The following is a 24,192-nucleotide window of genomic DNA, read 5'->3' as shown; positions in this document are numbered from 1 at the left end:
TTCAGTGATGTGCAAACGTGTGAAGATTAAAGTTACATGCGTGCGGCTTTGAATGGGCTTTGCATGCTTTCCCTCAGCGTTTGATTGTTGGGAGGGTCACTCACATCCTGGAGCTGTGAACTCCTTCAGCCCCACTTTCACTTCCTGACACTGACAATAGAGCAAGGGTTAGAGGTGATGGAATGAAAGCACGGGAACTACTCAAGGTTAAATTCTCCCGATTAAATCACTCCCCTGTGACAAATACTATGTGGGTACGCAGAAGCCCTAAAAATGGCAGGTCATTCAGCACTAATCAAATAGAAGTCTCTCAGATCACCACACAATAGCAGGAAGGAGATTACTTTCAGATGCTGATGATCTGCTACCTGCGCAGTACTTCTATCCAAAACTATCTCACAGTGTTAGCCTATTGCTGCTTTGATTTGCTTTGCACAGTCTCTTACTTGCGACACATGTGACATACAGCACATGTTTTAACAATAACCGCTTTATTTCCTTCATCAAGCAACACGCAAGCAAGGCCAAGAGGATAACTGCAAACCAAGGTTCCTTAACTGACTTCACCTGCAGCTGTTTAACAGTTAGACACCAAGATAACTTATTTCTATCATAAAAGAGAGACAAAACAAAATTGCTTCATGGCTACATAAACCACAATACATGTTACGGCTGACTGTTTCCAGGGCCTTCATGTTGTCCTCGATTATCCCCACATTTGGGGAATTAAGTTGTAAAAATGCACTGATTAGTTGCTTCTTGGACACAGTGACAGATTTATTGAGTTGTGAAATATGGGTGAAGTTGAGGACACTGGGATTAAATGTCGTAAAGCTATTCTGAGTCATGCAAAGAAAGAATTTTTAGGCTCTATTTTGAACTAATTCAAGATTGCATATAGTTTTATATGGTTTAAGCATATACATACTTTTCTGTCTGTGATTGTGACCTTCTTTATTATATCATAATATAACAGTACGTGACTTTATTAGTAGCAAAAAAAAAAAATGTTTGAAGTGGGACAAAAAGGAGATTTTATTGAAAAAAGGAAGCAAGTTTTGACATTTCCGACACTGACTGAAGGCATCCTAAAGTTGCATGTGCAGCAGCTCCCTGCCCCTTTCTATCTAATAACAGTGACATCTTGAGGCTGTTGTAATGCTCCATACCTCCCTTCTGCTCCACCTACAGACGCCTGCACACTTTTCCTCCCTCCCTCTCTCTTTCTGTCCTACACAGAAGAAATGCAACAGAGCTTGATCTGCCTCACTCAAGCGCTTTCTTGATCCTTAACTTTTTTTCTTGGTGAATTCAGTCGTTGTGTGATATGGCCATGTCCATTTCTGTCCAGAGTCTGGGGCTCATCTTACTCGCAGCAGTCCTCCTCCAGACCATCGCGGTCGCCGTCAGTTTTATGTACTTCAACAAAGTCCTGAACACGGTAAGAAATGCGTTTGGTTTGCGTGGAACGCATGAGAGTGAGTGAGAGGCGTCAAACATGGTGTCCTGACATGCTTCATGGGAACAAGCTAAGCTTACTAAGAACACAGATCTTCATTGAGGCATGCGGCTCATACCTGTGGAACAAGATAAGTATGATCGAGGACAGAGGAACTGCATATTAAAACATGAACTCCAAATGACCTGTGGACCGCAGATATAGTCAGAAAAACATTAAAATTGCTTTACCACTTTGATTTAATTGCCTCATAAATAAACAAGGAATAGAAATAAATGCGCTGGGAATATCTATTTTTAAAGAGAAATTTAGAAAGGTTATTTAGGTTACTCCTAAAAGTCCCGTAATAATCCCTACGGGAATTTCTGCACCCAGCGCCGGACAATGAGAGCGAAGAAAGTTGGGGCGAGATAACATTAAACAATTGGAGGAAATGGGTTGTGACACCCTAAAGCAACGCATTTCAGAGACGGGTAGACATTGTGACGAGCTGAAAACGCCTCTAAAATATCATAATCACGGGAATCACACACACGTCTCCGCTCAGACACACCTGTGGCGCAAGGGCAGCCTGCTGACATTATGTTTTTAGTTGTAATGATGTTTCCAGCAAATTGTCAAGCACGCACATACACACGCAGTATGTCTTATGGTGATTACAGCAGACTTAAAGCTGTTAATTTTTTAAAAAGCCTTCTAAGCACTGTTGTTCACCTCATGGAGCTGCGTCCAAAACAGGTATTTTGAAGCCAATGTGCGCAGTCCATGTATATCAATGATGGTTATGCCACAGACACTTACACCGGGAGAACATGTAACCTAATACCCAGTGCCTCAACTTTTATATTTACAGATCAGTTGGTAGGTAAGAAGAATTTGCACATGTGTCTGATTAGTTTCACCCTGTTCTACTTGTTGTTTTACTCTCATAGATGCAGGAGAGTTTTTCCAGGAGCAGCATGTCCTGTCTTGTAAACCCGAATCTGAACTTCCTGGACGCGGCAGAAAAGAAGAGCGACCCCTGCTGGCAGGTCACGCAACAGGTCCACTACTACTTAAAGAAGGTTTTTATTGATCTTTGTTCAGCTGAAATTTGATAGAGTTGGTTACTTCTAATTTGACTGTTTTGATTGTTCACTTTTGGAAGTCCTTAAAAAGGACATCTGCCATCGCAGCTGGGTTAAAGCAGACTGTGTACTGAGGGGTTCACGGTGGTGACTTCCTTGCTGATTCTGATTGCGTTAGTTTAGTGATTCTGTATGTTTGTATTTTACATAACTGGTAATCTCTTTCACTTCCTCCTCTCTTATTATTCCTCTGTTTTGTTTTGTTTTTGTCAGAAGATTGCTGAAAGATTCCAGATACCTACTCCAGAGAGAAGTAAGAACCATACCATTCAATGTCAATCACACTGTCACGCATGGCTTCTTACACTGAAAATGTCCCGTGTGTATGTGTGTGTATTCTGTTTCATTTTTCACAGGGGTCTCTCTTCCCAAAGTTGGTGCACATGTGACTGGTGTTGTCTCATCAGCAGAGCCTCCAAATTCAGAGAGTGAGGATCATTTTATCAGTTACATTTGATTCTGAAATGCATAACAAACACCTGAAACACATAACACGTGTGCACACTGCTTTACCTTTTCAAGGCCATAGGTTAAGAATTTTGCTTCCAGGCTTCCGAGGCTCCTTTCAGATTTTGTTACCTCCTCACACCTACATGTCTGTCAGGGCTTGTACAACCGCTCTCTCATACCCTGGAGTTTCCTATGGTGTTTTTGAGATGAGTCATTAGTCTTTGTCTGAGAAATGAAAAAGAAAAAAAGCTCATATATTGCCCACGTAGATACTTTCCAAGCATTGTATGCAATGGACTATAGATCCAGTGTACACAGACCCGCTGAGAGGAATAGCATGTAAAAGGAAAGCTTTGAAGCATGCGAAAGGAATTCACTTTAAAGGTACTATGTGTAGAATCACATTTGTACCTTCATTGTGACTCTTCAAAAAAGCAACTTTAAAAATGGCGAGCTCATCTTCTTTTTTCAACCACAGTGGAGGGATCTGCATGTTTTTGATTTGGCGTGGACTTTTACGCCGGATGCAGCCCACCCAGGGACTTTTGCATGTTAGGTCAGCAAGGTGCATTAAAACCGGTGCGGTCTTTATGTTAATAACTGTGCTGAACAACATCTCCGCAGTAAATAAGTGGGGAGGACGGGGAAACAGGCTAGGAGCATGCATTACTTTGTCTTATTTTTTTCCATGCTACCACTAGAGGGAGCCACTCAAATGTGGTGCAGGTGTCTGACTGATGCACGACTTATTTGACAGTCTAATTTATTGAATAGTGGTTTAGTAGTTCTAGATTAGGCACCATGTTAGAGGAAAAATAATTGTTCCACAGTATGCAGCACCAATACATGGCTGAACATTATTTTAATCTATTAGAGAAGCAGTTGTGGATAGCTGCTGGTCTGTGGGCACATCTGTGAACATTACTTACCCACTGTACATGTCATGAACATTTGTTTATAATTTGGTTAGCAGTTACTGTTTTAACAGTGTTTAATAAAACTCAGTCTTGAAGCTTTAAGTGTTTTTGTATTTCAGTGCTTTTTCTATGCATATATACTATGTCTTACTTTCTGTATGTGCGTGTAGCTGTTCCAGGTTTACAGAGCAGCAAGGGGTACCTGGGAGAGCGCATCAGAGTGTGGGAAGGCCAGAGAGGCCTGTCCTTCTTGCAGAACATAGAGCTGAGAGGAGGAGAGCTGCTGGTACCCAGAGCAGGCCTCTATTACATCTACGCCCAGACCTACTTCAAACTCCCGTCCATGGGGGAGATGGACGGGGAAACAAGAGAGGAGCAAGGAGCTCAGCTTGTCCAGTATATCTACAAGAAGGTCAAAGCTTTTTTACTTATTAAAGGATAACTGGTGATGGTTAGCTATAGCTATAATTAGAAATTATACTATTAGTGTTTTAGCGAATAAATATGGTTTCATGATGTTCAAGTGAGAGATGGAATTAAAAAGGCAGCTAAACCTTTTAATCCAAGAAATCATTAACCATATTACTTAGTTTTCTTCCAATATCTATATCTCTGTCCCTCCGTTTAAGTAGTGTTGTGTCCTTTAAGGCTTCTTAAAAGTACACACTTCCTTTTTCTTTCAAATACATTAAAGAACATTTAAAGCTCACAGCCTTCAAGTGTTAAGTTACTTTATTTGCTCTTGTTTGAGATGCATATATCCTTACAGGATTTCCTTTGAGCTTGAGTTGGTTTAAATAACCTCAGTGTCAATCAGGATAAAATGAAACTAAGTCAGTATAGCCTGTAAATTTAAACCGAAAGGTAGAACGCTTACAAATCAGTGATATGTGCTGATATATAATGCCATGCTTTATTCATGTTTTCTTTCTTTTTGGTGTTGCCCACAGATGAGTTCCTACACGGCACCTATCTTACTGATGAAATCGATTAGGAGTGTCTGCTGGCCCCGGGGTCAGGAGCCTGGCCTCTTCTCTCTGCATCAGGCTGGCACTGCCTTTCTACAGCCTGCAGATCGCCTCTTCATTACTGTTAGCAATGCTAGTGTCATAGAGATGGACGGTCGGGCAAACTACTTTGGGGCCTTCCTCGTGAGCTAAAAATAAGCATCCAGGACTGAAATTTTAAAAAGGCATGAGCAGAGGTGAAGCAGAATGTTGCTTGATAACATAAGTGGCAGTCGGATGGAACAGGACTGGAAGAGAAGAAAAGACTGTAAGGATAGCAAAAGGACTTCTTCGGGACCGCGGGTCATGTATGACATTCCGGAAATAATGTCATCGAAATAAATCCATCAGTGGCCTTTTAATTGGTCGACCTAACGCAGGATATGAATTCCGTTTTCAAGCCTGAGAAACTTCATGGAAGCTTGATGTACGGCAGCAAACATGGATTATGTTTTGCATTCGGATAGATAGAGGTGCACTTGGAACCATTCAATAGATAGAGATTTAAATGTCACGCGTGAATGCCCTCTATTGAACCAATCCGTTTTGCCTGCAGGTGAAACAGTTCCCAGCTGAGTTATCAGTCACTGGAAAGGGCAGTGATGTTGGGCACATGAGAGGTCTTACATCAAAAATTCTGACAAGATTTTACATGTTGAATATTATGAATGAAACTTCCTACTCGTTTATGTCATCGCTGTGCAATCTAGCGAATCAATGTGGTATTAAAGAGATGAAGGGATTCTGAAGTTCTCAATGCCTTAACAAAAACACAGATGTATCTCAGAAAATGAGAACACCCTTTAGAATTAGTACACCCAACAATAATCATGGGAAAAACTGCTGACTTGACAGTCATGATCTGATAATCATTGATACTCTCTACAAAAGGGATAAGCCAGGATGTCATTCCTGTAAAAACTGGAGGTTCACAGAGTTTTGTAGTAAAGCCTATTGATAGAAAGTGTATTGTAAGGGAAAAAGTAGGGAAAACGGTGAAAAAACTTCAAGTGTTGGACTGAGGCTGGAATCGCATCAAGAGCCACTACATGCAGGTGTCTTCTGGAAAGATACTACAGCTTTCTCAATCCTAATATCAAATCACATCGGAATCAAAGGAACTTACCTGAGCTAAAAAGTTGCTCAGTGGTCCAAAGTTTTCAGCTAAAAGTAAAATTTGCATTTTATTTGAAAATTAAGATCCTAAAGTCTGGAAAAACTAAAAATCCAAGGTGCTCTAAGTCCACTCAAAACTTCAGCAGTGACAAAAATGAATCCCTTCATTCACTGATGCAGCAAGTTTTAGTAGCAACCCGCACTATTAAAATAAATTACCATTAAAAAGAATTTTCATGATATTCTAATATGTGAGATGTGTCAGATTATACTGTACTTTAAGTGTTTTCCAACACATTTTTACACTAAAGTGTAAAACACAAATCGTGATCCCCACATACTATATCACTACATGTATCCTGAAAACTACTGGATGGATTGCCAATAAATGTTAGTGAAGACGTTCATGGTTAATTAAATTTTAAGACAATACTGAAAAAGTAAAAAACTATCGTTTAATTCATGTTGTAGTACATGTTTCCATAATATGGCAGTGAATGTTTCAGCAATAATAGTCACTCCCCAAACAAGAGTTTTTACAGTTAAAAAAAAAAAAATCAATACCAAAAACTTAATCAGGGTTCAAGTAATGCCCAAAAGAAATACATTTTGAAACAAACACACACACACACACACACACACACACACACACACACACACAGGAAGATAGGTCATATTATAATCCGCCTTCTAATTTCTTGCCAATAAAGAACCACCAAGGTGTGTGGGTGGCCTGCAGTCTCTTTTTGGTCACTGGACTGGACTAACAAACATATTGTAGTTACAGCCGAGACAGTAAACACAAACGCGGACAACACAGCATGTTGAGTTATGGGAGGGCTTCATTGTGATTTAACCAAAAGGAAAGACAGTGGTACCAAATCTTAAACGCTTGGTATCAAAAATAGTCTCTGAGTTGGTCTCCGATCAGTCTGAACACTACAAGTGTGTGGGGGAAAAAATCCATGGACAGAGCATATTTTATCTTGTAAATGACGACCTATGGCTTCGGTTTATCTATACACACAGAGTCATGTACAATCCCATAACCAAAGCATAACAGTAACTGTTTTTGAAGACAGTCAGCTGAAGTCTAAAACGGCAATACTGTAAACAACTGTGTGTGCGTGCACTGGAGCTGGGAGCCTCCGTGTTGGTGCTCCTATTGCTATGCTAAGAACGGTTTTAGTTGTAATTTGGCCAATCAATCAGACTAAGTCCTCACAACCCAACAACCGCCTCCCCACTGACATTACAGTAAATCTCACCAGGCACATACACACAAACACTTACACACACTCACTCACACACACACTTACACTCACAAACTGTGGAACCAGCCAAGTGCTTTGACATTATCTTGCTGCCTGTACAATGCCTGCATCAGTCAAGTTCATTAAGACAAATTCGTTAACATCCGACAGTACTTGGATTGAGTGAATTAATGAGCTAGAAAAGGCATACAGTCTTGTGTGAGACATACGATCTACATATATAAGTCACAAGAGTCCTTCACAATTATGGTGTGAACACACAGAGGGTTAAAGATTAGTAAGGGCTGTCCTGACACAAATTATGTATTTCTAAAGCTTAAGGACTAATACTCAAACATGAAAAATGCTGTAACCTTGATATGATGATGATGTAGTTGTTGTTGCACCAAATGTGGGGGGTAGGGGGGATTCACAGATACTCGAATACTTGTGAGTGTACACACAAACAAAACCTGTGATAAGTTTCTATTGCCTCTTAGAGTATGTCTGGTCTATGAATGGAAAAAAAAAAAGCACCTGTGATGTACAGAACAGCCTAAGAACCGAGTTTAAGTGTTAACTAGAGACAGGCAACAATAAACACTGGCACACAGGCACAATACAGGAGGCTTTGGCACACCCATGCTAGTCGTACTACTCAGCATTTTCTGACACAGAAGGAAAGCAGATTACAGGACAGGACAGACCCATAGCTGCCTTAGATTTCCTTCCCCTCAATGGGGTAGGTACACGTTTTCTGACAGACAATGATGAGTTGTCACATTCTATCAGCACCATGCTGTCTATTTTTGGAGTCCCAGCCTCTCAGCCGATCAGCAACTCGAGGCTCTCCTCATAGTTGGGCTCTTGTGGGGGGCTGGAGGACAGGAAAGCTGTCGAAACGGGGGTCCCTGTTGCGGTGGCAACATTGAGGAGGGTGTTTGCGCGGATGCTGGTGGTTGCCGGGTTGCGGAGGGCGGCGGCTGCTGTGATGCTGGTGAGGTTGATACCAAGCGTAAGCCGCGTCTGTTCTAAGGCCTTCTCTGGCACTGCAAAGGCCTCGAGCTTTTTCTCACCATTGGCCATGTAGGAGTTCTGGCAACCTCGACAGATGCAGTCCAAGCATGCCTGCGAAAGATCAGAGAAAGCAGACAACAGCGTTACTCTAGCTACACAGGGCCAGTGTGGCACAAACGATGCAAAGCTCTCAGTTTCTGATACTGTCACAAAAGAATACAAAAACCTGCCTTTACTAAGTTTGAATATTTATATATATCATATATCATGAATATATCATCTAACAGCAGACTAATACATCATCTATTTTTTCCATTACTTGTTTTCTTTGGGTTAGAAACAAAAGTACTAAAACATCGTTGTCATATGTTTACACTAACACATAAAATAGCAGCATGAACAATCTACACAAACTCACATAATGACAGCATTAATCTTTAAGCGTATAATGTGCTCATTTAATAGATTAATGGTTTTACCTTGCGGTTTGAATAACAGGGACAACGCTGTCCCCTGCAGGTCAACACAGACGGATTCTGAGTGGCTCTTCCACATTTACAGCCCTTCTTCTCCACTGGCTTCTTATATGGAGGCCTCGCAGGTGCTGGAGGTACCAGGCAGCCTGCCATCAACCGCTGGTCTTTGCTTCTTTCCTTTGTCTTGGAAGCGCCACCAGTGCGAGCCTTGACATGTGGCTTCTTAGGGCTTGGCTCCGGATGTTTCCTGGCACCTTTATTGTGGTTCGGCGCAGGTCGACTGGGCTTAGGAGGTGCTCCGTTGGGAAGCGATGAGTATGTGTGTGCTGGTACTGTTAGGGAAGGCGTGGGTGGATGTGTGTGCAATGTGTGAGAGGGATTAGGAGTGTGTGAGTTTGAGGAAGAGCCCTGCAGGATAGAAGCAATCGGGAGAGGTTTCACTTTTTCCCTGTCACTCTCTGAATGAGATCGTTTGCGGTTAAGGCGGACTGGTGGGGGCTTGGAGGCTGAAGGAGGGTCAAAGGAAGATGTATGTGTGTGAGCACCATGGCCTGCCACTGTATTAGTCCTGCCTGTTTGAATCTGTGTGTAGTTGTGAGCTGCATCCAGCTGTATGTACATCTGAGTGTGTGCTCTGTCCATAGCTGTGTGTGTGTGAGTATGTGTCCTAACCGGCTGTGTATGAAGAGAGTCTCGACCAGGTTGAAGGGGATCCAATGTCTGTAACACCTCTTCCACACTGAGGAGCAACACCTCCCCCTCCTCCACTTCCCTGCTACTTGAATCCCCATCCCTGAGTGAGCACACAGTGCCTGGTGTTGGGGCTAAACGTCCAGTGGTCAGACTCAGTTCCAGTCCTCCACAACCGGTATTGGATACAGACAGGCCTGCCTGTGCCTGCTCCTCTACCAGCTCGCATACCTCCAGCTCAGGAGAAGAGGGATCTACATCCTCCAGCACGTCTCCATTGCATTCCTGTGGTCCGTTGAAACAGGGAGGATCAGAGGAAGAGCTCTGAGGTACAGCTGAGAGCTCTGCAGGAGCAGGTGGTGCCTCTGTGGGCGTAAGGGACTCAGGAGCTGAGGGATTCACATCTTCGTGCACTAGACTTGGGTCTTCCATCTCGTCTTTGTGCGACAATAGCACCTCTTCTAGCAAAGCCATTACCTCTGGAGACCCTCCTACATGGTTGCTGACACACAACAGCAACGGTGAATGAATTACATAGAAGCAGAGCTTCCTGTAACACTGCACCAGTAAAGAGAGCTGTTTGTTCTCCTGGAAGGAGGAGTGGTCCTTACAACGGCTGCATGATGGCCTTATCTGCATTTTCTGGCCTTTACAGCCCAAGCAGACATAATGCTGACACTCTGGATGTGTCTGAGAAATCGGATCCTGAAGCAGTTTACCTGAGAAAAAAATGAGAAAAAAAAATCCACCTGTTTAGTACCTTTGAACAAAGGCACAGTTACTATGGCACAGTATATAGCTGGCCATGAGACATTTATACTCAGCTCCACCTCACGTAATCATAGCTTTATAGAAACAGCTGTATTCTCAATTAGCTACAATAACCATTTCTTAATTATAATTCTTACAGATACATTTGTGATTTTTTAAAGCAACAACAGCTATAAACTAACAACTATAGCATAGTGGATTTTCACTTGGCAAGCAAAAGGTCCCCAGTTCAATTCCAGCTGGAAAGTCAAATCCCTTTGGGGTTGGGTCAGGAAAGGCACCGGCTTTGCCAAATTAAAAATGTGACAAGGGAGCAGCATAAGCATATATTATATCCTATAATGATATATCACTACCACAACATCACAGAGATGGAAAATATCCTGCTCTGTCTGATCAACAGTCAAGGACCCAAAAAAATGATCCAGTCAAAGTGAAATGAATCAGAGAAAGCTGCAATTCATAAAGGTGAAAAACCTGGAACAAGTGCTTAATTGATTAAGTTGGTATCAAAATATTTGATAAAAAGTTCAGTTAATGAACTTTTACCAATTTATCAACGACTTGTTCGGAATCTAGATATCAACTGAACTAGCCAGAACCATATCTGCACCAAGCAAATAAGAACCAAATGAGCTTAACAGAAATATTATTGATATTTACTGCTTACATAACCAAACATGTAATTCTGACTGAATATTTCACAGGAGAATTAAGCATAGCAAAACCACTGTCAAATAATAGGGAAAGGTCAAAAATGTTGTCGCGCATAGCTGTCAATATTGCCCGTCTCCTCAGTGCAAGCTGTGTCAGCTCATATATTCCACTAGCTAAGCGGGCTGGTAAATAAAGCATGAATAAGAAACACATGGCTCTGCAGCAGGCACAACAACGGAGCAGTCATCTGTCTTGTCAAGAGGACGGATGACTGGTGCTCCAGCCTCGGTTGCCAAGGAGACCACGGAGACAAGAGCGACAAATCGTGTCACAACTGCTGCGATCACACGCACACCCACGGACACTTCAGTCAATATTAATGGTAATTATTTTTTAATACAATTCAGCCAATGTATGGCTCAAAACTGAATACAGTGTCGCAAATAACATTAAAGCTGGACTGAAAGTGTGTTGTGTTGCTATAATATTCTCAAATCACTTACCACAGACAAGACATGCGAGGGACTTTCGGAAGAAGGGCAGTAGTTTGTACATCTCTGCGAAGGAATGAGGCTGCCGCGGGTCGCACTGCAGCACGGCCCGGCTGGCAGACACGTAGAGAGCGGTTGCATTAACCGGGTTCATGGCGATGTGCTCCGCAGCCTCAGGGAAACACGGTCCGAGGAAGGAAAAAAATCCAGCGGCTCGTCGCAACGTAAAGAGAGCCCAGCCTCAGGGTGATGGAGGGGATGCAAATTGTTCTAGCGACGCAACAATCAGTCACTCCAGTGTGTCAAAAGAGATGTTAATCATGAATCAGTAATATATACAATATGAAACAACGACCATGGTGAGGCGGTTATCGCTAAACGAGCACGTTAGCTAGCTTGGCAGGTGGCTACCTAAGGTTAGCATCACCGGTTCGCAGTCATCACATTTAACCAGCGAACTCTTTCATATCGCAGTTACAGTTCCTGTTAATTCGGACCTATTAGAGTTATAATTATACTCATCTCCAACAAAGTCTAAGGGCAAACGCTGACTCGAATGAGCAAATCACCCATAATTAAAAGGTTAGCATTACGTAGCTAACATTAGCTTACTGCATCAGCCGGACGTTTTGCACAAGAGATCATCGATGATAGCCATAGAGCCAATCTACTCTACAACCCAGTATCCTCGTCGATGTTTAACTGAACAACGGACTGGCGAGATCATGAATTCGCCGGGTCAGAAATCCGTTAACAGATTCCAGGCGCGCACTTGATGTAAACAAAGCTAACCAGCTAGCGTTAGCATGGCTAGTCGATTTAGCTAGCGAAGAGTCAACCGTATCACTAACCCCCCCTGGGTGGCTTTATACGTCGCACGTAGGAGCAAAATGCGACCGGCTAAGAAAAATTCTGCAATTTTGGTACGTTTTGCTGTAATGCTCGGAGAGAGGTGACCGAAACATAGCTAACTTGCCGTTTTGCAAATGCATCAATCATTCGATTTTCCACTTTTCCTCGCATAAACCCCTATCGACAGGCATGATCATCACGCGAGATTTCCACTAGTTACCGTGGTTACCGCAGCGCCTTTCCCGTGTCCTCCATCGCTTTATTTCCTCACTGTAACGATTATAATTGGTCATAAACTACGTAGCAACACGCTACTTAAAATGTATTTTTATTTTAATAAGAGGGTGGAAAAACTTCCTTAAGCACGGGGCTACTTTATGCATAACAATTTACATTTTTGGGAATTTTACCAGTTTTTTCATATATGTATAGAATACATTTTTAATTCGCAAATAAACGCTGATTCATAGGCATTATTATTTTATTACAAATTACATGTAAGAGGGTTAAAATTGGAGTAACCGGGTTCTCAAGTTAACATGACTGAAAGGATATATTATGTTTGTCATTACTGATACAGTTACTGGACTGTATCTTTGGACACTGGAGAAATATAATTATATAAATAAAAGAAGGAAACTAAAAAATATATATCTTCTTTTGGTAATACGGGTAACAGGGTTGCATTGGTTAGAGTGTCACACTCAGTCGAGTCAGAAAAGATATAGCTAAAAATACAAAATATGTCAAAGATGACTGACCTTTGGTACACCCGTGGTGTTAGCACAAGACTCATGTCAAATTACTTCTTCTTTGTCGTGCCATCTCACTGTTTTGTCTCCTCGTTTTACGGGAATGCGCATATACACAAGGTGCAGAGCATATGAAGATGTTAAAAAAAACGTATGTAACTGTTCGAAGAGACATGTATTAACAAAACAAAAACAGAAAAGGTGGATTTACAACTTATTTTAACTGTTATACTTGACATGCAATTTGGTGATCATGAAGTTGGGGGTAAGAGAAAAATGCCACTTTGTATTTAAATCGTATTTTGGAATCGCTTAAAAACTACGTTTAGGGCAGGTATAATTTTTATGTATTTTGTGAATTCATTATTTTCAAATTCGTGGTTGAGACATAAATAACCCTGCAATTGTAGAGTGACAGCGCTAAAGCTGGCAGGAAGGTCTGCTTTACAATATAAACTCCCTGTAACATGACATCCAAGATGGGCAGAGCTCCTGCCCACCAGCTGTTGCGAGGACTTTCTGTTTTCTGATTGGCTGCACGAGCTCGCCCCCCTTTCGCTATTGGTCAAAATTTCATCATTTGACTCCCCGCCCGCTGTTGTGCTAGAACTTGCAGAAAATAATGACCAACTACATTATTTTCCCAGGTTGAGCAAAGTGTATAAAACACGACAAAGAAAAATCAGCTCACAGCTGCAGTAGATGAAGTAAAAAATATGCACACAAATGGGGATTTAAACTGAAATAACTAAACCAAAAATCCTCAAGTCATCTGTTTTTCAAGGCAGCAGAAGATCACAAAAATTTCCCTATTTGGGGCATGGACAGCATTTGAGCAAGTATAGACATCTATGTGTCATATGATTTAATATAGTGGACTATATAAATAATCTGAGAACAAATGTCAAAATATAAAATATATACTTTATTCTGGGGTTTCAGGGATACACCTGGAAATAGGGGGGAAGCTTTTAAGAAGCCATTCTCTACTGCTCATCCAGGTCAGGATTGCAGCTGGGCTGGAGTCTATCCCAGCTGTTATCGGGCAAAGGATTTAAGGATTTATAGGGTTTTCATTGTATTTCCAGCACATGTATTCTCATGAGCTGAAATTAAAATTTGCAATCATGTCAGGTTTTCTTTTTATTATTTTAAATAGGAAATATTAAGTACAAATAAGACATAAAACAAACATGTGAAGAGGGTAGTGCAAAGACACAAGTGATTTATCACATCTGTTACCTCTGGCTGTAGCAGAGATTACAGAGCACCAGCAGAGTTTAAAAGTCTTACAGCCTCTGAGGAAAAGATCCTTCCTTAGTCTGGTGGTTCTGCTCTAGATCACAGCTTCCTGCCTGAAGGGGAGTCTTTCAAGAAAGAGGAGGCAATTTCCCTGCATCTGCTGGTGACGTCTGTGGTGGTGGTGGGGGCAGCTGCTACAAACAATAGTCTATGCAGCTTTCACCACCCTCAGCAGAGCCTTCCTCTCTACCACAGAGAAGCTCCCATGCCACACAATAATGCAGAAAAGCAGGACACTCTCTCCCACACATCTATAGCAAGAGGACATTTGTAAGTCTATTGCAGGGCTGATGCTTAGAGACAGGAAACCATTCACCTTCACATCCACAACTACACCAGCTGAGCTAGCATGCCTATTTTTGAACTGGAGTTGGAGGCTTGCAGAGTCACTCAGACATGCAAACTAAACACAAAGGCCCCTTTAAGAATCCTTTAAATTAAATGATGGAATTACTGAGTTATATTCCAGATGTTATTGTGACACATCTCAGGAGTATTTGAAGGCTTCGGCACATCTTAAGATAAAACCTCATTTGTTTGGGGTGATATAAAGGCAAAGAGCAAAAACTGTGCTATTTACAAGTATAGCTCAATGGTTTCAGTCTTTCCTGATTCTAGTGCATAGTTCAGAACTATATAGATTCTGCAGGCCTAGTGTTTTGATACTGACAGATGGCTCCTATGAATTTAGTGAAATACATAAGAACAGTGTAGCAGATCGTTTGTTAGTATGCACTATATCCCCTGACAGTTCTATTGAAGTAAACGGATATAACAAACAGCAAGTAAGATGTGAAAAAAAAACATGTTTAACTTAAAATTAAGCTCAGAAAGGGGTTTTCCTCCCTCTTTATTGATCGTCTCCCGAGCCACACTCCATTCCACTTGGTGGCGCCCCAACGCTGGCTTGTCAACAGACATTAAACACTAAAGAAGAAGAGCTTACACGAACAGCAATGATGGCGGCCATCAGTGTTGCTCGAAGCAGTTGCGGACTGATAAATGGTTTTAAGGTGTCCTTAAGGAGCGTGGCGCGAGTAAAATATGGCGCAGTATCGGTAACAGTACCGCAGACGAGTTTGCATCGGTCGTGCCGCTGGTACTCCGTCAGCCACCTGTCCGTTAAAGAGAGGATTGACCAGAAGCGAGAGGCGGCACTGCAGGGGGGAGGTCAGCAAAGGATAGAGGCACAACATAAAAGGGTAAAATCAGCTATCGCAGACCGAGGCTGTTATGTTTTATATATTAACACATATTTCTTTTAATTGTATAATATCATATGCTTCAAATGCATTGGCAGCCAGGAGGTTGGTGCTTTAAATGTCAGGCGCAGGGGCTTGTTTGTTTTGCTGGTCTCTCTCACACCTCTTAAACAAAAGTTTATTATTATCATTGTTATTATTTGTTTTAGCCCTGAAAGGGTTAATTTTATTTAAACAACAAACTTCACAATAACAAATGTTTTTAAGGTATATGTAATGATTTATTTTATGAGACTGGGATAAACCTCTGACAATTAAACAGCTCACAAACTGGTAAGGGATTAAATAATAAGACCTGACAAATTAGGGAAGTAAACTCCTATAAAGAGGCAGCTTTGCTTATGGTATGCAACACTTGAAACATTGATCTAAAGCAACCAGACATTTCAAAACCATAGCTTTTGCAGTGTGCCAGGCAAACTTTCTGATCGGTGACATATCTGATGCATGACTGTAATAAATTTACCATTGTGATGCGGTCCAGGGTAAGCTGACAGCCAGGGAGCGAGTGCAACTACTGCTTGACCCTGAATCCTTTGTAGAGACGGACATGTTTGTGGAACACCGTTGCGCCGACTTCGGCATGGAGCAGGACAGAAACAAGGTATCAGGTCGTGCACAAATACCTCTTGCAGCAGCGTGTTTCTTATTTTGCGACATTTTCAGTGAATTTTGATCATTTTTTTTCTCTCATAGTTCCCCGGTGACAGCGTTGTGACAGGCCGAGGTAGAATCAATGGCAGGCTCGTTTATGTTTTCAGTCAGGTACAGTGTTCATTCATTGTACAGAAAAACTATATGTGGCAACTCGATTTTATGTGACAATCTCTTTGTCTTGCACTCTGTGTTTTTTGCAGGACTTCACAGTTTTTGGCGGAAGTCTGTCTGGAGCTCACGCACAGAAGATATGTAAGGTATACAGATGTTTCACAGTAACATTAAACATCGTGTTTGTCAGCTGTGAGCAAGTTAGCATCTGTATGGGTGTGTTTGTCTTTGGTCATTTCCTCATTTGATGTGCCACTTTTAAATCTGTGGTCAGATCATGGACCAGGCCATGACGGTCGGGGCTCCGGTAATCGGGCTGAACGACTCTGGAGGAGCTCGGATCCAGGAAGGAGTGGAATCTCTAGCTGGATATGCAGATATATTCCTGGTATTTCATTTATATATTTTTGTGCAGACCTTTTCATGTAAATCAATTTTAAAATGTCAAGTTTTGCACCTGACGATTTTTTGAGCTCAGAAGCTTGAAGCCCTAAATTCTTTTCGGTTTAACATTCCACATAAATGGCGGGAGTCATGTCCGTAAACTCATCATCAACAGCTGGTGTCGTATTTCTGACACTGTACGTGTTCTTGTTTCCAGAGGAACGTGATGGCTTCAGGAGTCATCCCTCAGATCTCCCTCATCATGGGTCCGTGTGCAGGAGGAGCCGTGTACTCTCCTGCTCTCACAGATTTCACCTTCATGGTTAAGGTATGTAGCTGACACAGTAAAATCCACTGTAGGTAAAATATTAGTTTTATGCTATTTAAGCTGCAAGAAATATGAAAAAGTCCTGAAATATTTCCAAACTGGCACGCAAATGCTATTTTGTGTTTAGAGAAGAGATGCATTCAATTCCAATAAGCACAGAAACATTTGTGTTTGTGTGTTTAGGACACGTCATACCTGTTCATCACAGGGCCTGATGTTGTCAAGTCTGTCACCAATGAAGATGTGACTCAGGAGGAGCTTGGTGGAGCCAAAACTCATACCACCGTGTCCGGTCAGACTCTTTTTAGATGTGTGGATGTTGAAGAGTTTTGTAAACTAAGCTGTAGCAATCACTGGTGCTTTACCAGCACTGGCTTTAGGTTTGTCATATTTACCAGTGTGAGCCTGTCTTGAGCCACCCTTCATTTCCACCTTTGGGGCGATTGTGGCTCAAGAGTTGGGAGTTCGCCTTGTAATCGGAAGGTTGCCAGTTCGAGCCCCGGCTTGGACAGTCTCGGTCGTTGTGTCCTTGGGCAAGACACTTCACCCGTTGCCTACTGGCGGTGGTCAGAGGGCCCGGTGGCGCCAGTGTCCGGCAGCCTCGCCTCTGTCAGTGCGCCCCAGGGTGGCTGTGGCTACAATGTAGCTTGCCATCACCAGTGTGTGAATGTGTGTGTGAATTTTTTAAACACTTTGGCATGCATAAAATTCTATGTTTTGCACTAAGAAGTGATTTCCAAAAACTGAATAAGTGTAGAACAAAACAAGAAATAACAGGCCTAAAAACAATTTGCTGCAAATAAACTGTATGTGAAAGTCATTAAGAAATTGGAAAAAAGAGACCTGACACAGTTTACAGCCATCTGTAAAACACAGTGGAGGATCTTTCGTGGTTTGGGGATGAATTTCAGCCAGTGGTTTTGGAGATTTTGTCTGGATTGATGGAATTATGAACACAGAAAAAGAATGTAGTTCATGATCCATCGTACATGACCATCTGGAAAGCATCTGATTGGCATGAACTTCATTTTTTAGTACAACAGTGATCCCTGCCAACACACAATGGAAGCTGGACCTCAACCTTATTGAAGGAGTATGGGAGAATGTTGACAGAGAATTGAACAAAAAGCTGCCAACATCCAAAGAAGAGCTTTGAATGTCCTTCAGGAATTCTGAAGACTACTTAAAGAAACCTTACTTAAGTTCATGCTGTGTTGGAAAAATAAAGGTAGTCATACCAAATATTGACTTTCAGGCTTGTTAGAATTGTGCAAACCTGCTTTTGCTTTATGCAGTTTTCATTCTTGTTTGCATGTTTCTTTTGCCTATTTTCCCAGCACAATATACAGAAATGAGGGGTGGTTTAAGACTTTTTCACAGCATCTTTTTAAATCTGTTTAGCAAATGAAATCTAATCAAGCATTACTGCTCAAGTCAGGGTGTTTAACTCGTCTGAGAGAAACTCTCGTTAAAATGTCTTATTGCTTTTTCGTAGGTGTGGCTCACCGTGCTTTTGAGAATGATATTGAGGCTTTGCTCAACCTGCGAGAGTTTTTCAACTTCCTGCCACTTAGCAATCAGGATCCCGCACCTATCAGGGAGTCCCATGACTCTAGGTAGGCAGTAACCTTTGCCCTCATTGAACTAATCACAAATCCCATCCTTTTTTGTCTGATGTCTCATTTGTTTTTCAGCGACCGTCTGGTACCATCATTGGACAACATCGTCCCTTTAGAGTCAACTAAAGCCTACGACATGTTGGACATAATTCATGCAGTATGCGCACAAACATACACCTTCTAATATGTACCACAACATCTCATTTCCTTTTTGTGTGTGTTTAAAAAAAAAAAAGTTCTTTTTCTTAATCAGATAGTAGATGAGAGGGAATTCTTTGAGATCATGCCCAACTACGCCAAAAACATTGTGGTGGGATTTGCCCGTATGAATGGACGCACTGTGGGCATTGTGGGTAATCAGCCCAAAGTAGCTTCAGGTAAGAAAAATATGTGAATAACTAACAGTTAAAAAAAAAAAACCCTCAATCCATTCAATCCATTTTGTACTTGTCTTGTTTGTCAGGCTGTTTGGACATCAACTCCTCAGTGAAGGGAGCCCGATTTGTTCGCTTCTGTGATGCTTTCAACATTCCCATCATCACGTTTGTGGATGTGCCAGGCTTCCTGCCAGGTATTCTTGGATAATATCCTCATGCATGTACACACAGGCTGCAGTTATGTGCAGGGCATGTTTGCCATGCTGAAGTTCATGATTTAATCGGTTTAGTTTAACGACCAGTGATTCTCCGGTGAGTTGGATGAGACTGAACAGACCACCTGTAGAAAATCTGATAGTCTGAACCCCTATCCAATAGAACTGCTGTGTTTTCTCTCAACAGGCACAGCTCAGGAGTACGGAGGCATCATCCGACACGGAGCCAAACTGCTTTTTGCTTTTGCAGAGGCCACAGTCCCAAAAATAACCATCATTACCAGAAAGGTGTGTGAGGTTTCTATTGCACATCTGGCTCAGCTGTTTGTTGTATAATGCCCTGCCTACAAAAAGCACCTCCAAGTTCACTGCCACGTTGAACTGCGAGCAGTGATGATAACTCAACACCCCAGTGTTTTTTTTTTTTTTCAGAATAAAAGCCTCTGTAATAATTTCACTGGAATCTTTTGTCTGAATCGGCTACAAAAAAACAAACAGCTAACTTAGCATTTTATCAGTTTTGATTATTTTACATCTGCATTCATTTACTGTCTGAAATGCTGCTTGTTGCTGAATTAATCCTTTTATTTTGGTCTTTGCATCCCAGGCGTACGGAGGAGCCTATGATGTGATGAGCTCAAAACACTTGAGAGGAGACGTGAACTACGCCTGGCCTACAGCTGAGGTCGCCGTCATGGGTGCCAAGGTACACATTACCTCTAGGTTTTTTGTTTGTCCCTTTCTCTCTGCTTCCTTTATTTTTACAGTTTTAATTTCTTTTTTTTCCTCAGGGTGCCGTTCAGATTATCTTCAGAGGAAAGGAGAACCAGGCAGAAGCAGAGGCTGAATACGTGGAGAAGTTTGCTAACCCTTTCCCAGCTGCTGTCAGAGGTAAATCTGCTTTTTTTTTTTTTTTTTTTTGACTGTTCCTGCTCTTTATCTGCTGACAGTGTATGCGGCAACAAACCGAGTACATCTTTATCCGACTGTGCTTGTTTTAGGTTTTGTGGATGACATCATCGAGCCAGCGACAACTCGCAAAAAGATCTGCCAAGATCTAGAGGTGCTAGCCAGCAAGAAGCAGGTCAACCCCTGGAAGAAGCATGCCAACATTCCTCTGTGAAAATGTTCTCCACACTAACGCTATGGAAAGGCATTTGTATTGACTTTTACATTTCAAATGAAATTGGGGGTTTTTGCAGACAGCAGATCAGCAAACTCAGTTTTCACTGTTTTCTCTCACCCACCTTTAACGGTACCCCGTGATATTGGGAGCCTGTCTATTAGATTTAGTTTACCACTCCACTGAAAGCAGCAAGTGAAGATCACTCCTGATTTCTGTTAAGTATAATTGATTTTGTATTTGGAGCACTTGCAACAAAATCAGAATGTGTATCTTTACTACTTTATAGTTTATATTAAATCCCTAAAAACATCTGAAATAAATGACCCCGTAGTCACACACAGTGGTCATATTGGCAACTACTGTTGATATGGCTATCTAAGAGGCCAGAGATTTAGTGTTAGCAGCAAATGCAAACAAACTAAAGTTTGTTATCATGTGCAATGTTTTCAGAGTTGTTCATATACTATATATCAGTTTTTTTACAGTTGGTGCTTTCAAAAGGCACCTAAAGCATTTGATGTCCTCCATTTAGGTCAAGGAGACGTCCTTACCAACAGGAACTGTGCCTTTTCTCTGTGGCAGGCTCTGTACTGTCATCTGTAAAATAAATCATGGCCTCAATATTCTGCGTGTTTATTCATTTTCTTTGTTTTAAAAGTCATTATTGCCAGAGACGCTGGATCATATCTAGTGGAATCTCAGCCATTCTTTTAAGTGTGCATGATCAGATCCAGCTCCCACAACAGACACACAATGGGATGGAGCTGGTGTAGTCTCATAGTTTAAGGGTAAATGGTCATAGCTGAACCGGTCACAGTTTTCAACGACTTAAAGGGCATAAAGTCTGAGGGCCAGCCTGTGTACAAAATTGATGAACTACACTTAATCGATACATTTTGACTCTGTTTTTTATTTAATTTAGTTTCAGTTTCCATAGTCAACTTTGTGTCCATCAATACCTCATCAGGCAAACTATAACATTTTTACTAAACTATCAAATACTAAAATTAAGGATATGGGTTAGCTAAAATATTTTAAATCTAATTTTAGTTAACTATAATAACCTTGCTCTTGGTCACCGTTTTGGCTTTGGCCTCTATGTTCCAGTGAATCTTAGCGTTTCAGCTTGCCAAGGCATTATGGACAATTGTATCCTTCCAACTTTGTGTAGACAGTTTGAGGAGACACATTTTCTATTGTAGCATGACTGTAACCTACTAAACAAAGCAGGGTCCATAAAGGCATAGTTGGATGAGTCTGATGTGAAGGAACCGGACTGACCCATGCAGAGCTCTGACCTCAACCCCCATCAAACACCTTCAGCTTGAACTAGAATGGATACCGTCAGCCAGGACGTCTCGTCTAACATCCAGGTCCGACCTCGGAAATGCTCTTCTAGATGAATGGGCAAAAAAGTCATGCTCAGGTGGCTTAAGACTTGTCTATATATTGTACCTTCGGTTAATGTGTGCCTATTCAGAAGACCTATAAGATATAAAACTAGGACTCTGACAAAGGCCTAATATATTCAATAATCTAAAAAAAAGAAATCCATATTGTGGTTTTAAGGAAGGTTAACTGTTCATTCTTCACATTAAACACACAAGTGGAAAGCTGTATCTGACAACAACAGACACCAGCCCATGAATTGATTACAGATTTTATTTTATTAAAAAGAATTTAAGTTCACAGAAAAAAAACAAACAAACAGGCTTTTACAGTATTTTGGGGCAAATGATGTCAACTGCACTGCAGAAAAGATCCAATTGTCTTTGATTTTTACAGGACTGCAAACCAGCCAGTGAATAAAGGTTGTAAATATTGAACTGGGGTGGTGGCGGCATGGCTGAACACATTCAAAACACATTCAAACAAATCTGTCATACATAAAGATCCATCACTGCACTGGATATGAACAACAAGTTTTCCATCTTCTGAGTCTGTTAACACTGATTGCAGGTAGCAAAATGTTTTCACCTGTAAAATGAACAAACTGAAGAGTGAACTGCGAAACGATTGCAATCAGACCTACAGCGCTTGGAAGCTGGTATCATCGGTATCCGTTGGATATGACTTACAGGTGTGGAGGGGAGGGGCTAGAATATACTTTTTAGTATGTAGGCCACAATTTGGCAACAAACAAGGTACATATTCAAGAAAGAGCTGTACAAACATCAGACAAAAACAAAAACACACTTGATTTAAAACTTTAGTACTAAAGCTACAGAATTGAAAATATGTCTTTTTTTTTTTTAACTTTTTTAAAATTAGTTCAAAAAGCCGCTATTTAGGGGTTGGAGGGTTGTGTGTGCAGAAGATTTAAGGTGTGGATTCTCTCCGTGGTCGGTCAGATGTGCATCTTCACTGTTAAATAACACAACTCTCTCTTTGCTTTGACACCACATGCACACACGGCAGCTGCATCACGTCCTCCAGGTCGGTGTACAGCTGTCGACCTCTGTGTGCACATCCCACTGCCTAACCGAGGTCACCACCAACACTTCACACGCATATCACGCACCAGCACCAACACATACGACGACTCAGAGATGGCAGAGAGAGGAGACGGGGCAGTGGGTGGTATTAAGAGCAAAGATATAGAACATTTAGTTGGATTTAAGATGGGGTGAAGTGCAACACCAAAAGAGGGGGGTGGGGGCTGTACAGAGTGTTACGCTGCAGACTGGGAGCCGAAGCAAACAACTGTACATGTGTGTAACGGGGGGAGGCGAGGGGGGAGGGCTGTAAAAACTGCGAGTACTTGTCGGCCGGCTGCAGGATTATGCAGCCAGAGCGCCATCAGAGGTACTGCTAACAAATGCTAAACCAACAGGCTGAAGAGGAAGAGGAGGAAGAATACAAGCAGGACAAGGCTCTTGAATAGTTCAGACTACACTGTGGATCCTCCGATCCGCCTGACTGAAGAGGGCGGATCCTTGCCTCCAGGTGAGATCCTGCAGTTTCAGAAGATCCTCTTGAAAAGCATCCTTCCATCATGTCTTACAGAGAAAGAAAAGTACTTCAAAAATGATTTTTTTCTTCATCTTACGAGTCTTGATTGGCAGGTGATCTGGGCTAAACCTTCCTCTTCCGTTTACTCCTGATTAGCATCCTGATCTTAGGATCTTTTCCAGTTTCCAGATCAGAACATGGGCATGCTGAATCCCTGGAACAATGAAGAGGAGAAAGTCAGAAAACCTTCCCCCCCAAAAAAAGAAGAAGAAGAAAAAGTACATGCTCTATATAAAAAGTGCGGCAGTGTTTGCTCTTTTGCTACTGAAGTTCACTTTATATGCAGGGACTTTAAAATCTCACCTTTATGTCTGTACTGTGAAAAAGCCAAAATGCTTTCAGAATAACTTAATTAATTTTTAATCAGTGAAACTGATTTTGATGCTTAAAATTGTTGGTTTGCTTAGCCATTTCTAAGATCAAAAGTTCTTAATTACCACGAGAATTAACTAAAATACACTTTGATGCCAGAATTTTGGTAAAAATATTCCAAATGTTAACAGGTGTTATTGTTCCAATGGCAACTTTTCAGAAACTATCCATCCAACAATTGTGCTGATTGATGAAATGCATCTATTTGACCTCTACTCTGGCTTTGGATTTGACCTTCTTAGAAGCAGGAACTGAAATCCGCTGGTGCAAATTTACAGTACTTATTTTTTAAAAATACTAATATAATACTTTTCATCATTAAATAGTCTGTTTGTGGAACATCTATAAGTGAAACCTGCATGTCTATATGTCATAATATTGTGTGTGCATTG

The 24,192-nt window shown here is 41.5% G+C and overlaps 4 protein-coding genes across 7 annotated transcripts in view; 2 read left to right on the top strand and 2 right to left on the bottom strand.

Annotated features, from left to right (window-relative positions):
• The first annotated feature begins 1,133 nt into the window (after positions 1–1,133).
• Positions 1,134–6,477, top strand: LOC101478620 (TNF superfamily member 10). Of its 3 annotated transcripts, none has more exons than XM_004540163.3 (6): positions 1,134–1,441; positions 2,392–2,502; positions 2,803–2,839; positions 2,943–3,014; positions 4,124–4,365; positions 4,904–6,477. In XM_004540163.3, the coding sequence occupies exons 1-6, from the start codon at positions 1,328–1,330 to the stop codon at positions 5,111–5,113; spliced, it is 786 nt and encodes a 261-aa protein (XP_004540220.1). In that variant the 5' UTR covers positions 1,134–1,327; the 3' UTR covers positions 5,114–6,477. The 3 variants fall into 3 exon arrangements, with proteins under 3 accessions (XP_004540220.1, XP_004540219.1, XP_004540218.1); XM_004540162.3 differs by having other exon boundaries at positions 2,392–2,523; XM_004540161.3 differs by having other exon boundaries at positions 1,136–1,441; positions 2,392–2,523; positions 2,800–2,839.
• Positions 6,478–6,509: 32 nt separating this feature from the next.
• On the bottom strand, positions 6,510–11,585 carry msl2a (MSL complex subunit 2a). The gene is made up of 3 exons (XM_004540160.3): positions 11,444–11,585; positions 8,826–10,231; positions 6,510–8,457 (listed from the first exon to the last, which is right to left on the bottom strand). The coding sequence occupies exons 1-3, from the start codon at positions 11,583–11,585 to the stop codon at positions 8,155–8,157; spliced, it is 1,851 nt and encodes a 616-aa protein (XP_004540217.1). The 3' UTR covers positions 6,510–8,154.
• A 3,672-nt stretch (positions 11,586–15,257) lies between these two features.
• On the top strand, positions 15,258–21,039 carry pccb (propionyl-CoA carboxylase subunit beta). Its single transcript, XM_004540159.4, has 15 exons — positions 15,258–15,539; positions 16,084–16,203; positions 16,296–16,364; positions 16,457–16,513; positions 16,642–16,755; positions 16,969–17,079; positions 17,263–17,371; positions 18,575–18,695; positions 18,774–18,855; positions 18,952–19,075; positions 19,162–19,269; positions 19,478–19,578; positions 19,898–19,996; positions 20,082–20,181; positions 20,292–21,039. The coding sequence occupies exons 1-15, from the start codon at positions 15,294–15,296 to the stop codon at positions 20,411–20,413; spliced, it is 1,683 nt and encodes a 560-aa protein (XP_004540216.2). The 5' UTR covers positions 15,258–15,293; the 3' UTR covers positions 20,414–21,039.
• Positions 21,040–22,062: 1,023 nt separating this feature from the next.
• The window catches only part of stag1a (STAG1 cohesin complex component a), a 39,715-nt gene continuing 37,585 nt past the window's right edge, over positions 22,063–24,192 (bottom strand). For both annotated transcript variants that reach the window (XM_076877356.1, XM_004540157.5), the window contains one exon: positions 22,063–23,582. In XM_076877356.1, the coding sequence (XP_076733471.1) occupies positions 23,559–23,582 (24 nt within the window). In that variant the 3' untranslated portion in view covers positions 22,063–23,558. The remainder of the gene's footprint in view (positions 23,583–24,192) is intronic.

The sequence above is a fragment of the Maylandia zebra genome, linkage group LG19 (assembly GCF_041146795.1).
Source record: "Maylandia zebra isolate NMK-2024a linkage group LG19, Mzebra_GT3a, whole genome shotgun sequence".
In the NCBI taxonomy this organism is placed as follows: Eukaryota; Metazoa; Chordata; class Actinopteri; order Cichliformes; family Cichlidae; genus Maylandia; species Maylandia zebra.
This window is presented reverse-complemented; position numbering and strand designations above follow the sequence as displayed.

Bases quoted from the DNA above. Each gene is read 5' to 3' on its own strand.
- LOC101478620 (XM_004540161.3), top strand. From the start codon at position 1,328: ATGGCCATGTCCATTTCTGTCCAGAGTCTGGGGCTCATCTTACTCGCA. The intron at 2,840-2,942 runs GTAAGAACCATA...CATTTTTCACAG, and splicing joins GATACCTACTCCAGAGAGAA to GGGTCTCTCTTCCCAAAGTT. The intron at 3,015-4,123 runs GTGAGGATCATT...ATGTGCGTGTAG, and splicing joins AGAGCCTCCAAATTCAGAGA to CTGTTCCAGGTTTACAGAGC.
- msl2a (XM_004540160.3), bottom strand. From the start codon at position 11,585: ATGAACCCGGTTAATGCAACCGCTCTCTACGTGTCTGCCAGCCGGGCC. The intron at 10,232-11,443 runs GTAAGTGATTTG...TTTTTTTCTCAG, and splicing joins CCTCGCATGTCTTGTCTGTG to GTAAACTGCTTCAGGATCCG. The intron at 8,458-8,825 runs GTAAAACCATTA...GATCTTTCGCAG, and splicing joins CCTGTTATTCAAACCGCAAG to GCATGCTTGGACTGCATCTG.
- pccb (XM_004540159.4), top strand. From the start codon at position 15,294: ATGATGGCGGCCATCAGTGTTGCTCGAAGCAGTTGCGGACTGATAAAT. The intron at 17,080-17,262 runs GTATGTAGCTGA...TTGTGTGTTTAG, and splicing joins ATTTCACCTTCATGGTTAAG to GACACGTCATACCTGTTCAT. The intron at 18,856-18,951 runs GTATGCGCACAA...TTTCTTAATCAG, and splicing joins TGTTGGACATAATTCATGCA to ATAGTAGATGAGAGGGAATT.